At 41.5% G+C, this 13,855-nt stretch overlaps 1 protein-coding gene across 2 annotated transcripts in view; it reads right to left on the reverse strand.

The window, feature by feature from the left end:
• Positions 1 to 11,057: 11,057 nt before the first annotated feature.
• Positions 11,058 to 13,855, reverse strand: part of LOC130273067 (LIM zinc-binding domain-containing Nebulette) — a 271,910-nt gene continuing 269,112 nt past the window's right edge. For both annotated transcript variants that reach the window (XM_056519259.1, XM_056519260.1), the window contains one exon: positions 11,058 to 11,825. In XM_056519259.1, the coding sequence (XP_056375234.1) occupies positions 11,649 to 11,825 (177 nt within the window). In that variant the 3' untranslated portion in view covers positions 11,058 to 11,648. The remainder of the gene's footprint in view (positions 11,826 to 13,855) is intronic.

The raw sequence follows: 13,855 nt of genomic DNA on the forward strand, positions 1-13,855 counted from the left end.
TGGCAGGTCTGACGATGCCTCTCAGGTAGGCAAATAGGGGGAGATTTATCAAAACCTGTCCAGAGGAAAAGCTGCTGAGTTGCCCATAGCAACCAATCAGATCGCTTCTTTCATTTTGCAGAGGCCTTGTTAAAAATGAAAGAAGCGATCTGATTGGCTGCTATGGGCAACTTTTCCTCTGGACAGGTTTTGATAAATCTCCCCCATAGAGACTTGTGCTATCTCAATATGGTAGGTAGTGGTGGATACTAGGATAGTACAATTCTATTTTAGTGACCACCACTACCTACCATTTTGATCCAAAAGTAAAGAAACACAGAAGGCGGCCCTCACCATGCAGGATGTCTTTATTCACACTTCGGTGACAGGACGCTGGTAGCAGGCGGGGAGTGGGGTGGGGAACGTCTTGCCTCTATTGGTTGAACACCACCGCTACTGGATCGTATTGTCAAGTATACCTACCAGTGTATTGTCTGTGTCATTATCTCTTCTGTATACACACCTACCATATTGAGATAGCACAAGTCTCTATTTGCCTACCTGAGAGGCATCCTCAGACCTGCCAGTCAACCCGTGACAGCGTGCGCTGCCTCTAGCACGAGGCTGCCGCCGGGATCCACTATCACCGCATCAGGAGAAGCGCAGTAGTTCCCACAAACAGAGTCCACTACCGCTCCCTGCCAGGAGACACCGGAACATGGACTGCTGTTGACACGCTCTACAAGGTACCATCTACATGCCTGTATAACTGTTACCTACTAATACAGCTACCAACATTGCACAGAGACTTTGCATTATTCCATATTCCCAAACAGGGAGTCATAGACTCGTTACCTCACCGGGATATCCACAACACCAAGAACTTTGTCTGATAAGCTCTGGCAGAGTAGAAAGAATTTGTAGAAAGGCCACAGGCACCTTTGTCCACTTGTTTTAGCAACTGGTGTGATCCCTCGTGGTGCTACACCACGCCCCCTCATTGAAAGTCTATGGGAGGGGGCTACGCCCCCTCCCATAGACTTTCATTGAGGGGGCGTGACATCACGAGGGGCGTGGGCGTCACATCATGACCCCCGCAGCCTGCACCCAGTGTTCGGAACAAAATGTGGAGTACCCCTTTAAAACAAGGGGTGACCCATCCATTGGGATAAGTTAGTGAATAACATTAGTAGTATCAGTCCATTGGGATACCAAATCTTCAGTTAAAGATATATCCACATTTCTGAACCCTATTCATAACTATTTAGTGTTCAGTCTATGGGGCTAAGTGGGGGCTCATTATCTGTAGTTTTTATCAATACCATTATGTTATACTACATTATAATAATGTTTTTTGACCAAAAAACTGCAATGCTGTTAAACTCGCTGAATCATTAATTATACATTTTAATAGTTTTGATTGTGATAACAAATATATATATATATATATATATATATATATATATATATAGGGAATATGCAAATCAGCTCATTACATCACCTTTTCAGGCGATGTTCCCCGGCATCAGCTTAGCTCCAGTTACGGAATATAAAAAGCTAATCGGGATTAATGCCAAGCCAGAACTCTCTCTCCAGAAGGAAAGAGCACCCATCCCAGAATGCCTGCCCAGATGCCTCCCCTACCCAGAATGCCTGCGGAATGCTTAGTGGCCCTTGAAAGCTCCGTCACACCAGGAGTGGTGAACTCTCCCTGAGTTAAATACCCATCCTGTTTAGTTGGTCTAAGGCCCCTCATCTCAGCCAAGCCAGATTACCCTGCTCTGTACTGACGAGGGGGCAAGTACCCCGAAACAGCTGTCTGCAGATGGGTGCTCTTTCCTTTTGGAGAGAGAGTTCTGGCTTGGCATTAATCCCGATTAGCTTTTTATATTCCGTAACTGGAGCTAAGCTGATACCAGGGAACATTGCCTGAAAAGGTGATGTAATGAGCTGATTTGCATATTCCCCTACCCAGAATGCCTGCGGAGTGCTTAGTGGCCCTTGAAAGCTCCGTCACACCAGGAGTGGTGAACTCTCCCTCAATTAAATACTCATCCCGTTTATATATATATATATATATATATATATATATATATCTTTTTTAAAATATTTTCTTATATGACATAATGAAAAAGGGGGAATTATATATATTTTTTGTTGGGGGGGGTCTATTAAAATTTTTGAGAATATATGTTTTTTTTTACACTTTTTAAGTCCCCCAAAGGGACTTTTTAAAGAAGTACTAGTGTATATACAGTACCAGTGTTTCCCAACCTTTTTTTTTTATCTTGGGGTATCTTATAGGTAGTTTACACCCTCTAGGTAGTTTGTCCCCCCTGGTAGGACTCCATTATAGGAAGTTTTTCCCCTGATGGTAAGACCACCCACCAAAGCTAGTCCCCCCCCCCCCTCTTGTAAATAGAACCACCCTGTATTTAGTAAGCCCTCTACAAATAAGGAGGTAAGACTCCCCCAACATTAGTTTGCCCCCTGCAGGTAGTTTCCGTCCTGAAGAAAGTGTTCCCCACCAAAGGGAGGTCCCCCTTAAAGTAGCTTGTACCCCCTGTAGGTAGGACCCCCAGAAATTAGTTTGCCCCACTATATGTAGGATCCAAGGCACATAGTTTGCCCCCGTAGATTGGACCCACTTTAAGGTACCCCCGCCACAGTATGTAGGACCTCCCTTAAGGTAGTTCTCCCCCTGTAGGTAGGACCCTCTTTAAGGGTGGTCCATCAGATATCCAATCCTTGGTCTTCCACTTCTTATGCAAACTTCTGCGTAACGCCTCTCGTTCTTCTGTTGAGATAGTGATGCCTCTTTTTTATGTATTCGGTTCTCCTGCCTTACATGTTGCTTTTATGGGACAGATATTTTTGGATATTCATTTGGACATTTTCTTTTGACATTTGATCCTTTATTTCGATAATACCGAACACTCCTGCGAGGGTTGATCCCACTGCTTTGTATGCTACTGTTGTAAGAACTTTTAAGAACTTTTTCTGTAAAAAAAAAACTAAAAAATAGACTAAAAAAATTAAAATAAAAAACATTTCACTTCCTCAATCAAACAGGAATTTCAGAATAGTAAAAGACGTACAATGGGGGAGATTTATCAAAACCTGTGTAGAAGAAGAGTGGTGCAGTTGCCCATAGCAACCAATCAGATTGCTTCATTCATTTTCCACAGGCCTTTTAAAAAATCAAATAAGCAATCTGATTGGTTGCTATGGGCAACTGCACCACTCTTCCTCTAAACAGGTTTTGATAAATCTCCCCCTGAAAGTTGTCCTCTTCTGTCAAATTGTGAATCATAGTTAAATGACAGAAAAATATGTGACTTTGCCACCATGCAATAATGAAATGGTTCTCTAGATCAATATTTTCCAACCAGAGTGCCTCCAGCTGTTGCAAAACTACAGCCGAAGGCAGTCCAGGCATGCTGGGAGTTGTAGTTTTGCAACAGCTGGAGGCACACTGGTTGGGAAACACTGCTCTAGATCCACCCGCACTATCACATCTCTTTGCAGATACAGACATTTCTCCATAGCACATTGTGGGAGCATGGAAAGAGCTTAGTTAAAGGGTTTATCCACCATAAGATGATTTTAGTACTTACCTGCCAGACAGTAATGGACATGCTTAGGAAGGAGCTAAATGGCTATGTTCTGAGTCTGAAATTGTTATTTCCTGTTGGAGTTCCCTCCCTCCAACTACAAGTCCCATGATTCCTTGTTTGTAAGTGTGAGGTCACTCTTCTCCCTCCCACACATCAGCCACCCCATCCATTAAAACACACCTTTGCTTTCTTCCATGTGATAGACCAGTGTTTTCTAACCAGGGTGCCTACAGCATTTGCAAAACTACAATTGGGGCAAAAATCACAGAAGAATTGTGAGACCACCATGAAACACAGGTACAGACACTATATTATGAACTACACTAACTTTCCAGCCCCTGTAGAATACTCAAATAAAGAGAAATCCTGGGATACCTCTTTAAGTGTAGACATTTTTGGAAAACACAAGGCTCAGACTATTGAAGTGAATTGAAAATATAAGCAATTAGACTCTTTATTGTATCTTAATCACAAAGGATAGGAGCATAAATCAGGAGAAATCATTTTGGCACACTGGAACGCAAAAAAACCTTCATTGTATTACATTCTGCATATAGTATATTAGAGTTAAAAAAAAGCCAATGTGCACAAGGCCTTAGGTGGACCCGTCAGCAAAATAGTAGATACAGGTACTGTAGTATTTATTGCCAACTAATCCTATTCACTTGGGACAAACTTCTTTTTTAAGATTTGTCTGTGGAACTTTTTGGCTCTTGAGCTTTTGCTACCAATTTCCTCCTAAAGTGTCTTTTTATATGAGCACATGATACCTTATAGAAAGAATAGGCCCTGTATGTATGATGGGTAGACCAAAGAACGATAAGTAGACCAAAGAACAATATTTGTTGTGTTAAATCAATCCTCAGCCCACCCATTTAATAGAAAGACCACTGATGTTTAGACAAAGAAAAGATCAGGGCAGATGTAGTGTTAAAAAAAAGGTGGATAAGGCTATGTTCACATTACGGTTTTCATTTGTCGAATGTGTAGGGAAAGCAACCAGGGTATTTGGCAAACATATCTATAGGCCCAGTAACCCATCTGATTTCAAATGGGTATCCTTTTGACATCGGTAAAAGGGTACCTGTTACTTTTGAAAAAAAATCTCTACATGTCCTAGCGGCATGTCAACATTTTTGATCGACTGGGGTCTGAGTGTTCAGACCACTGCCGATCAGAACGAGTGGGGAGAAGTTCACATGCTCCTCTCCCTGCTTTTTGTCACGTGATTGAGACAAGATTCATAGTTACATTATGAGACCATCTCGATGATGTGACATGGAGTCGGCTCATTTTCCTGATCAGTCTTAACACTCAGACCCCACCAATCAAAAATGTTTCACATGACAGTGACCAAGCATACCGTCCTTTAAAAAACAGCGTGATGCTTCAAAAGTTTCGATGGGTTGGGGTCTCAGTATAAGGCCCTCACCGATCTCTGGATAAAGCCAAGAGAAGCACTCGGCACTCAGCCCAGTGTATTGTAGAAGCTGAACTCCTTCAATAAGGTGGATTGAGTATCGGGCAGTGAAGGGTGCTGCCGTGGACTTCTCCTTGCTATGTCTAGAGATCTTTGCACTAAAACCATAACTAATCAAAACATTTGACATGTCTTTATGCTATTTGAAAAATTATTATTATTTTTTTTAAAGAGAAAGTAATGCTTTTAGACCCATGATGTTTCGGCCTTCCATAAGAGGTATATGTCAGGAGGACAGGGGTGTAGGGAGTAGAGAGGCAGCAGTTGCATCGGGGCCCTTGTGCCTAAGGAGGTCCAAAGGCACCTCTGTCCCATAAGAAAATGCCAGTTTTATAAATGACACATGGTAGATATGGGGCCAGGTTAGAGATTTAACATTAGGGCCCAGAAGCTACAAGTCACCCCTCTGCTCCTGACGTATATCTTAGATCAGGTGTCTGAAACTTTTATCCTCCAGATGTTGCAAAACTACAATATCCAGCATGCAAGGACAGCCATGCTGAAAATCATCTGGAAGTTTGAAGACCATAGATGGCTACAAAATACTCCATCCAGTTGGATATGTTGACTGTTTCCAGAAGGAGGCCCTGGGAAAACATTGGTGTTGTAACTGTCCATATATGAAGAGTCACATCATCGGAGCTTCCTCCCTCAGAGCGGTGGTACTGCGGACAGCCAACCAATACACAGTTTAGGGCAAAATGTGTCTCAGATGATTTTAGTATCACCACTCTGGAGGAAGCTTAGGAGGAAGGAGGTCTCATCATCTCGCCCTTGGGCTTCTCCAGTGATAGTATCCTAGATAGAGAGCAGGGGCATAACTACAGGGGGTGCAGAGGTAGCATATGCACCTGAGCCCTGATGCCTGAGGGGCCCCTGAAGACACTATTCCTATAAATGCCACATGGTCAGTGGGGGCCCTGTCACTGATTTTGCACTGGGGCCCAGGAGAACTAAGTTATGCTTCTGATAGAGAGCTAGGTATCCGTCAAACAGGTCCGTGTAGCAGATGCCATAAGTTGGTAGGTTTGCAACGGTCACCCATAGGCTAATATGGTACCCATTGGGCAGGTCCCAAGGTACGACATAGTGTAGTCTACCATGTTCTTCCATACTTCATTTTTTGTGGTCTACTGACACAAAATTAACCAAGTGAAGGCCAAAAGGATGCTTCTTTTTGACCCTTATGGACATATTAGCATGTATGCCCTAACATACACATTAATTTAGGGTATTGGTATATTGTTTATATATGTAAGTGGTTTTAATACACATTAATCATAGGAGCAAAATGTAATATAAACAGGGCCTTAGCTAAGGACAAGTAAAGTAAACCAAAAAGGCATTCATTGTGAGAAGAACGTTGTTCAATTTTAATGACAAACTTATTCGATTGTCTATATATCTCCAGTTTGTGTCTTCCACACAATATGGATATCTTCGCACACAAAAAAAAAAAATATATATATATATACATATATATATATATATATATATATATATATATATATATATATAGTAAAAAGAGCAGCATTCCTCCAAATAGTGTAGAAAAAATTTTTAATTAATAAGCTCACAAAGGAGCAACGGTTCTGCCCTACCAAAGGGCCATTTTCAAGCTTTGTGATACAATTCAAGAAGAGGGTATATATACCCGTACATAAGTGATTAAACAATACATATCAAGTGATTCAATTTCAGCATCAATGATAATGAAATTCATATAAAATACACATCTATGCAAAAGTGCCATATATCCAATGTACCAGTGTACGGGGTGTCATAAAGTGCCATACAGTAAAGGGCAATGTGATTAAAAACAAGCTTGAAACAATGATAAATATATAAATATCATCATAATGATTACATGTGTTATCAATAATCAATATCGGGGATACCTGTGCGAAACCGCTCTGTCGGTGGTGTGGAACGCGTGATTTCCTGTACATGTGCGTGATGTACGTGATTTCCTGTACATGTGCGTGATTTCCTGTACATGTACAAGTCACATGATCTCGTAGCCATGGAGTGCCAGGATGTTGCCCTGCACGCCCCAGAGCACTCATATGAGCAAATATTGTGACAGCAGGACGTTAAGTTTAAGCTGCGCCCAGTATATCAAAACATAGTACAAATAAATATGGGCCAACTAGTAGTACTAATGATGATGACCATAGCACTACTAGTAATGGCAAACAGATTAGGGAAGATTAACCTAAAAAAGCACAATTAACAGAAAATAGAGATTAAGAATATGAGAAAAAAAACGAAATAAAAATGAAATTAAATACAAAGCATAAAGCAGAATTTAAGGAAATGAAAATTAAATATATAAAAAATAAACAAAAAATAAATATAAAAAAATAAAAATAGAAAATAAAAAATAAAATAAAAAATTATCAAAAAATAAAAAAATATTATTCTTTTTATATATATATATATATATATATATATATATATATATATGCAATAATACAATATTATATAAAGCAGTTAGATATGGGATAGCTCCCAGGTTTGTAGGGTGGTCGTGTCTGACCTCATCAACTGGATGTCAGAACAAGCCCACCACTGGTAGGTCACCGAGGCGGAATTCGATTGAGAACTGCTGCCCATAATGACCTCGCCACTACAGCCAATACAGGAGTGCGCCTGCTACAGAGCATGTTTTGGTATACTGGGCGCAGTTTACACTTAGCATCCTGCTGTCACCATCTTTGCTCATATGAGCGCTCTGGGGCGTGCAGCGCAGCGTCCCGGTGCTCCATGGCTACGAGATCATGTGACTTTGCTTTGGAACTCTGACATGTACAGGAAATCACGCTGTGAGCAGCATTCCACGCCACCGGCGAAATGATTGTTTATACACACAGAGCAGTTCGTACAGGTATCCCCGATATTGATTATTGATAATACATGTAATCATTATGATGATATTTATATATTTATCATTGTTTCAAGCTTGTTTTTAATCACATTGCCCTTTACTGTATGGCACTTTATGGCACCCCGTACACTAGTACATTGGATATATGGCACTTTTGCATAGATTTTATATGAATTTCATTATCATTGACGTTGAAATTGAATCACTTGATATGTATTGTTTAATCACTTATGTACGGGTATATATACCCTCTTCTTGAATTGTATCACTAAGCTTGAAAATGGTCCTATGGTAGGACAGAAACATTGCTGCTACGTGAGCTAATAAATTCACATTTTTTCTACACTATTTGGAGGAATGCTGCTCTTTTTACCATTTTTTGTATATATATATATATATATATATATATATATATATATATATATATTGACCCCATCACCATGGTTAAATGTATTGTGTTACAATAAGTAAATTTTTATTAATTTTGGTTTATTTTGACCCTTAAAAGAAATGTTCCAGTGCGATTATTTATTTGCTTAGATGCTGATAGTATAAGTAATCTATTAAAGCTATTAAAGCAGCCCGGCAATAGAAAGCGAGTCTGTTTACGAGACGTTGGTGGTCGTGAGATTTTGTGCTTCTCTGCTTTTAAGGTTGGGGACACATGGCAGTGTCTGTATTATCCCGTGGTCAGGGCCAGGACCAGTGTCAGAGCTCTACATGATATCGACTAAATTTGTATAGGTTACGGGAGTTTCCTCACTATAGACTTTTACAGCCTATCAAATAGATCAGTGTTTCCCAACCAGGGTGCCTCCAGCTATTGCAAAACTTTGGCTGTCTGGGTGCTGGGAGTTGTAGTTCTGCAACAGCCAGAGGTACCCTGGTTGGATAACACTCTGGCAGAGACACCAGAAGAACTATAAACTCTGTGCAGATGTAACTACAATATTGTTGCTGTGGCGGCAGGATACATGTTTTTTAACCACTGCCCACTCGATTCCAGTTCGCTGCTAAAGAGAGCGCTCTACACAATTGCTGAAAGTCCCATAGATTTGCATGGAACTTCTGGCAATTCTGTAGACCCTTTGGCTCTAGCAGGGGGTTGCCAGGAATTTTAAGCACAGCACGTATCCTGCCACCACAGCAGGATGGTAGTTATACTTCAAGAAGTTTTGCTGCAATATCTATCTATCTATCTATCTCTCTCTATATATATATATATATATATATATATATATATATATATATATGTGTGTGTGTGTATACACACACACACACACACACAGGGCTCAAGTCCTGTAGGAACTCATGGGAACGGTGTTCCTGCACTTTTTCCGCAGCAGGAACACAGCTCCCATTAGCGCAGGAGTCCTGCAGGACCAGCCCTTAAAGGGGTACTCCACCCCTAGACATCTTATCCACTATCCAAAGGATAAGATGTCTGATCATGGGGGTCTCGCTGCTGGGGACCCCCGCGATCTAGGCTGCGGCACCCAAGACATCCAGTGCATAGAGAGAACTTTGCTCCGTGCTGGATGACTGGTGATGCAGGGCAGAGGCTCGTGACTTCACAATAATGCCCCCTCACTGCAAGTCTATGGGAGGGGGCGTGACGGCCGTCACGCCCCCTCCCATAGACTTGCATTGAGGGGCCATGACCGTGACCCCAACGCTCTAACCCAACGCTCTAAACGAACGCCAGGAGCAGCAGGGAGAATGTGGCGGCGGGACCCCCAGGATCAAACATCTTATCCCCTATCCTTTGGATAGTGTATAAGATGTCTAGTACCCCTTTAAGTGGAAATCTTGGGTGAGTTCCCACACTTTTTTCCCCAGGACTTGACCCATATATATATATATATATATATATATATATATATATATCTATTAGTTAGGAATAGCCATATTAGTCCAATATATATATATATATATATATATATATATATATATATACACACACACACACATCATAAAGTGATGGAGGAAATTGAAAAAGATTATTCCTACCTGCCTAATGCAAAGCCCAGTGTTTCCCAACCAGGGTACCTCCAGCTGTTTCAAAACCACAACTTCCAACATGTCAAATGGGAGTTGTAGTTTTGCAACAGTTGGAATCACTCTGGATGGGAAACACTAGCATAGCCAAATATATGCTATGCGTTCTCCAACCCTAACGTTTTTTTTATTTTATTTTTATATATAGATGTGAATTATGATTTATGATCATTTAAATAAATAAAAAAAACAACATCCATCTCCCTGATGCCTTAAAGTGAATCAAACCCCTCAGATTTATTAATTTCAATGAACTACATTTGGTCTTTGCCAGCAATGGCGCAGAGACCTACAGACGGGGACGCAGCTTGCCGCATTTCATGTGTAGGACAGCCCCAATACAATGGCAGGTACTTCTGGGCCTTCAGCCATCGATGCTGCCAGAACAATACTGCCAATAATTCTACAACCAGGACAATGGGGGAGATTTATCAAAACCTGTGCAGAGGAAGAGTGGCGCAGTTGCCCATAGCAACCAATCAGATCCCTTCTTTCAGTTTTGAAGAGGCCTTCAACTCCTAGCATGCCTGGACAGCCGACGGCTTCTGGGAGTTCAAGTTTTGCATCATCTGAAGGGCCACAGTTTAAGACCACTATTTTAAAGGAGTACTCCGGCAAAAATGAACTTATTCCCTATCCACAGGATAGTGGATAGGTGGCTGATCGTGGGGGGGGGGGGGGTCCGACCGCTGGTGCCCCCACGATCACTGGGACGGGGTCCTGGTGCTATCAGTGAGGAGCGTGTCTTTTACTGGTAGACGGCACAAGCTCCATTCATTTCTATGATAGCACCGATGATGCCCGGTTTTTTGGCGCTCCCATAGAAATGAATGGAGCGCGTGTCGGCTCCAGCACACACTCCTCACTGAGTGCCAGGTTCCGGTCCCGGTGATCGCGAGGGGCAGACCCCCTGTGATCTGCAAACCTGTGGATAGCTTCATTTTCACGGAAGATCTCCTTTAAATCAATTGTCCTATACGTCTGGAGTGAGAGATGGTCTTAAAAGAGGGTCATGAAAAGAGGATCTCCATCTTCTTGTACAATGGGGATCTCCTTTCAGTTTCAATGCAATCACAAGGAACTTTTGGAAAGTATGGACTATATCATGATTATAAATACTAAATTCTTATCATTCTAATATATTATTTAGTGTTAAATTAGAATAAAATTTTGAGAGGTTAAATTCCATTTGACTAATGGTGCAATACTAACCAATGCACAGAGAAGAGAATATAGCAGAAGCATCTGAATACATCTTAATCCTAAATATATATATATATAATCTACATTATGCCACTGCTATATCCGAGATTGTCAGCAATTACCAGCCCTCTGAGGTTAACTATGAAAAAATAGGTCACATAAGGAAGAAAAATCCCATTAGAATATACAACATTCAACTAAGTCTAGGACGGTTTGTTTGTATAGTCCCTGTAATTCTTACAAGGAGAAGAGCATTTTATCTAAAAGCTTCTTGTATTGTCATAGAGGTTGATGCTAGTGCTTAAAAAAATTAAACTTAGTTTTGCACATTTTTAAAAGAATAATTGTATCCACGATCGTGGTGATCCATCACATAAAAATAAAATGTATGCCGATTGCCGGAACGGGAAGGAGCGCCCGGTTCTCAGTTAACAGGCTCGATATAGTTGGCTGGCAGCATGCCCGTCTTCCCAGTTCTCTGCACTGTCCCGTACATCCATCCTTCATCAATTGACTGAACATTGACAATATAGTCACCGTCCCTGAAGGAAACTTCATCATCGTCTTGAGCGCTGTAGTCGTACATGGCTCTGAATGTTCTCTGCACAAGACACAAGGATGGTGGTAGATATGGGGGTTATTATTTCTTATAGTGTTAGTAATATGTCAGTATTGGGTGTGGATATAAGGTATTATGTACGTTAAAGGCTACCTCCATCTAAAATGTGAGGTTTGGCATTAGTTAATGCTTCCCTTTCTTAATGGAGTTATCAGTGCCCACCCACGTTTGGCCACCACTCCAGTCATTCTCTATTAGACCTCTGAGTATTGCCAAGTGCTCAACTTGTTGGGAAGTCTCATAGACAGTGCATGAAGCGGTGGTCAAGCATGTGCTCCAGCAAACTATAATAATATTAATTCTTAATTTATAGAGATTACACAGATTCTGCAGCGCTGTAAAATCTTTACTCAATTTGGTCCCTGTCACCATTGGGGCTCACAATCTAAATTCACCTACCAGTATGTTTTGGAGGAAAACGGAGTACCTGGAGGAAACCCCACAAACACAGGGAGAACATACAAACTTGTTGCAGATGTCGTCCTTGGTGGGATTTGAACCCAGGACCCAAGTGCTGCAAGACAACAGTGGTAACCACTGTGTCTCCATGCCGCCCATAGACTGCCGGAGCACAAGCTTGGCCACGGTTCCATTTGGGACTTCCAAAGAGATTCAGCACTCAGCAGTATTCAAAAGTCGATTCACCACTGTCCTCCATTCCGGTGGTGGTCAGACCCCCACAGACCAATTATTCTGTGGATAGGGGATAACTTTTAATTTTGGAATAGGCCCACTTTGGACAATCTCGTTTTGTTAGAAGGATTTTCTGACAATAATTTATTCGTCAGAAGCTTACACCTATTGATCAGCTGTAACTCGTGTGACAAACTGGTGTTTCTATTTTCAGTGCCACAACAGGGTAAATGTAGCATTACAGTCTGTCCCATTGAATTCACGAGGAAAGGACCGGCAAGCCTGGTCGCCCAGAAAGAGAGATGCCCTTATGTAGCCACTCTACTGTGAAAACAAATAAGGGTCCTGAGAGGGAAAACTTTCCCCCTGGTAGCTCAGAAGGGTATTTGAAAAATGTGAAAATTGATAAGTCAACCCTCTGAAAGTGTAAGCCCAGTGTTGGTCTCATGCCCTTTCTGCAAAGATCGGTGTAGAGACACATAGTTTAGCCCAGGCAACCATATGATGCCCAGCAAGTCCCATGCATGAGTCCCATTCATCAGAAAAGGGTTTGTGTACTGAACTTGCTGGACATTGTATGACTACTGCACCACCCAGCGTGAGCTGCACCTCTCCGCACCATTCTTTGAAAAATGGACAAGAGACCAACTTTGGACTAACACATCACATACAAATGTTCAGAAAATTGATATGTAAGGTGCCGTTTGCTTGGGTCCAATAGTAGTGAGGTCGGCCCTAGAGCAAATGTGTCGCTTGTGGATAGAAGAGCAAATTTCTGTAGACTGAATCCCATCATAAAGTAGGATATCTTCAAGAAGACTTTGCTTTTATTCAGGCATATAACACTAAACAAGAAATGCAGCGTGCGTTCCGGCACAATGGCCTTTCTCAACTGCATGCTAAACAGAGATAAAGATGCATCATATGTAGGCATCAGGCAAGAGGTTAAAATATATATATATATGTTTTTAGTTCAACTGGTGCCAGAAAGTTATACAGATTTGTAAATTACTTCTATTTAAAAATCTTCAGTCTTCTAGTACTTATCAGCTGCTGTATGCTCCAGAGGAAGTTTTGTAGTTCTTTCCAGTCTGACCACACTGCTCTCTGCTGACACCTCTGTCCCTGTCAGGAACTATCCAGAGAAGGAGCAAATCCCTATAGCAAACCTCTGCTGCTCCGGACAGTTCCTGACATGGACAGAGGTTACGGCAAGGAGCACTGTAGTCAGAATGGAAAGACTTTATGACTTTCTCCAGGGCATACAGCAGCTGATAAGTACTAGAAGTAATTTACAAATCTGTATATTTTTCTGGCACCAGTTAATTTGAAAACCTTTTTTGTCCGTCTGAGTATCCCTTTAAAAGGCCTTAAAACCA

The sequence above is a fragment of the Hyla sarda genome, chromosome 5, assembly GCF_029499605.1.
Source record: "Hyla sarda isolate aHylSar1 chromosome 5, aHylSar1.hap1, whole genome shotgun sequence".
Lineage (NCBI taxonomy): Eukaryota > Metazoa > Chordata > Amphibia > Anura > Hylidae > Hyla > Hyla sarda.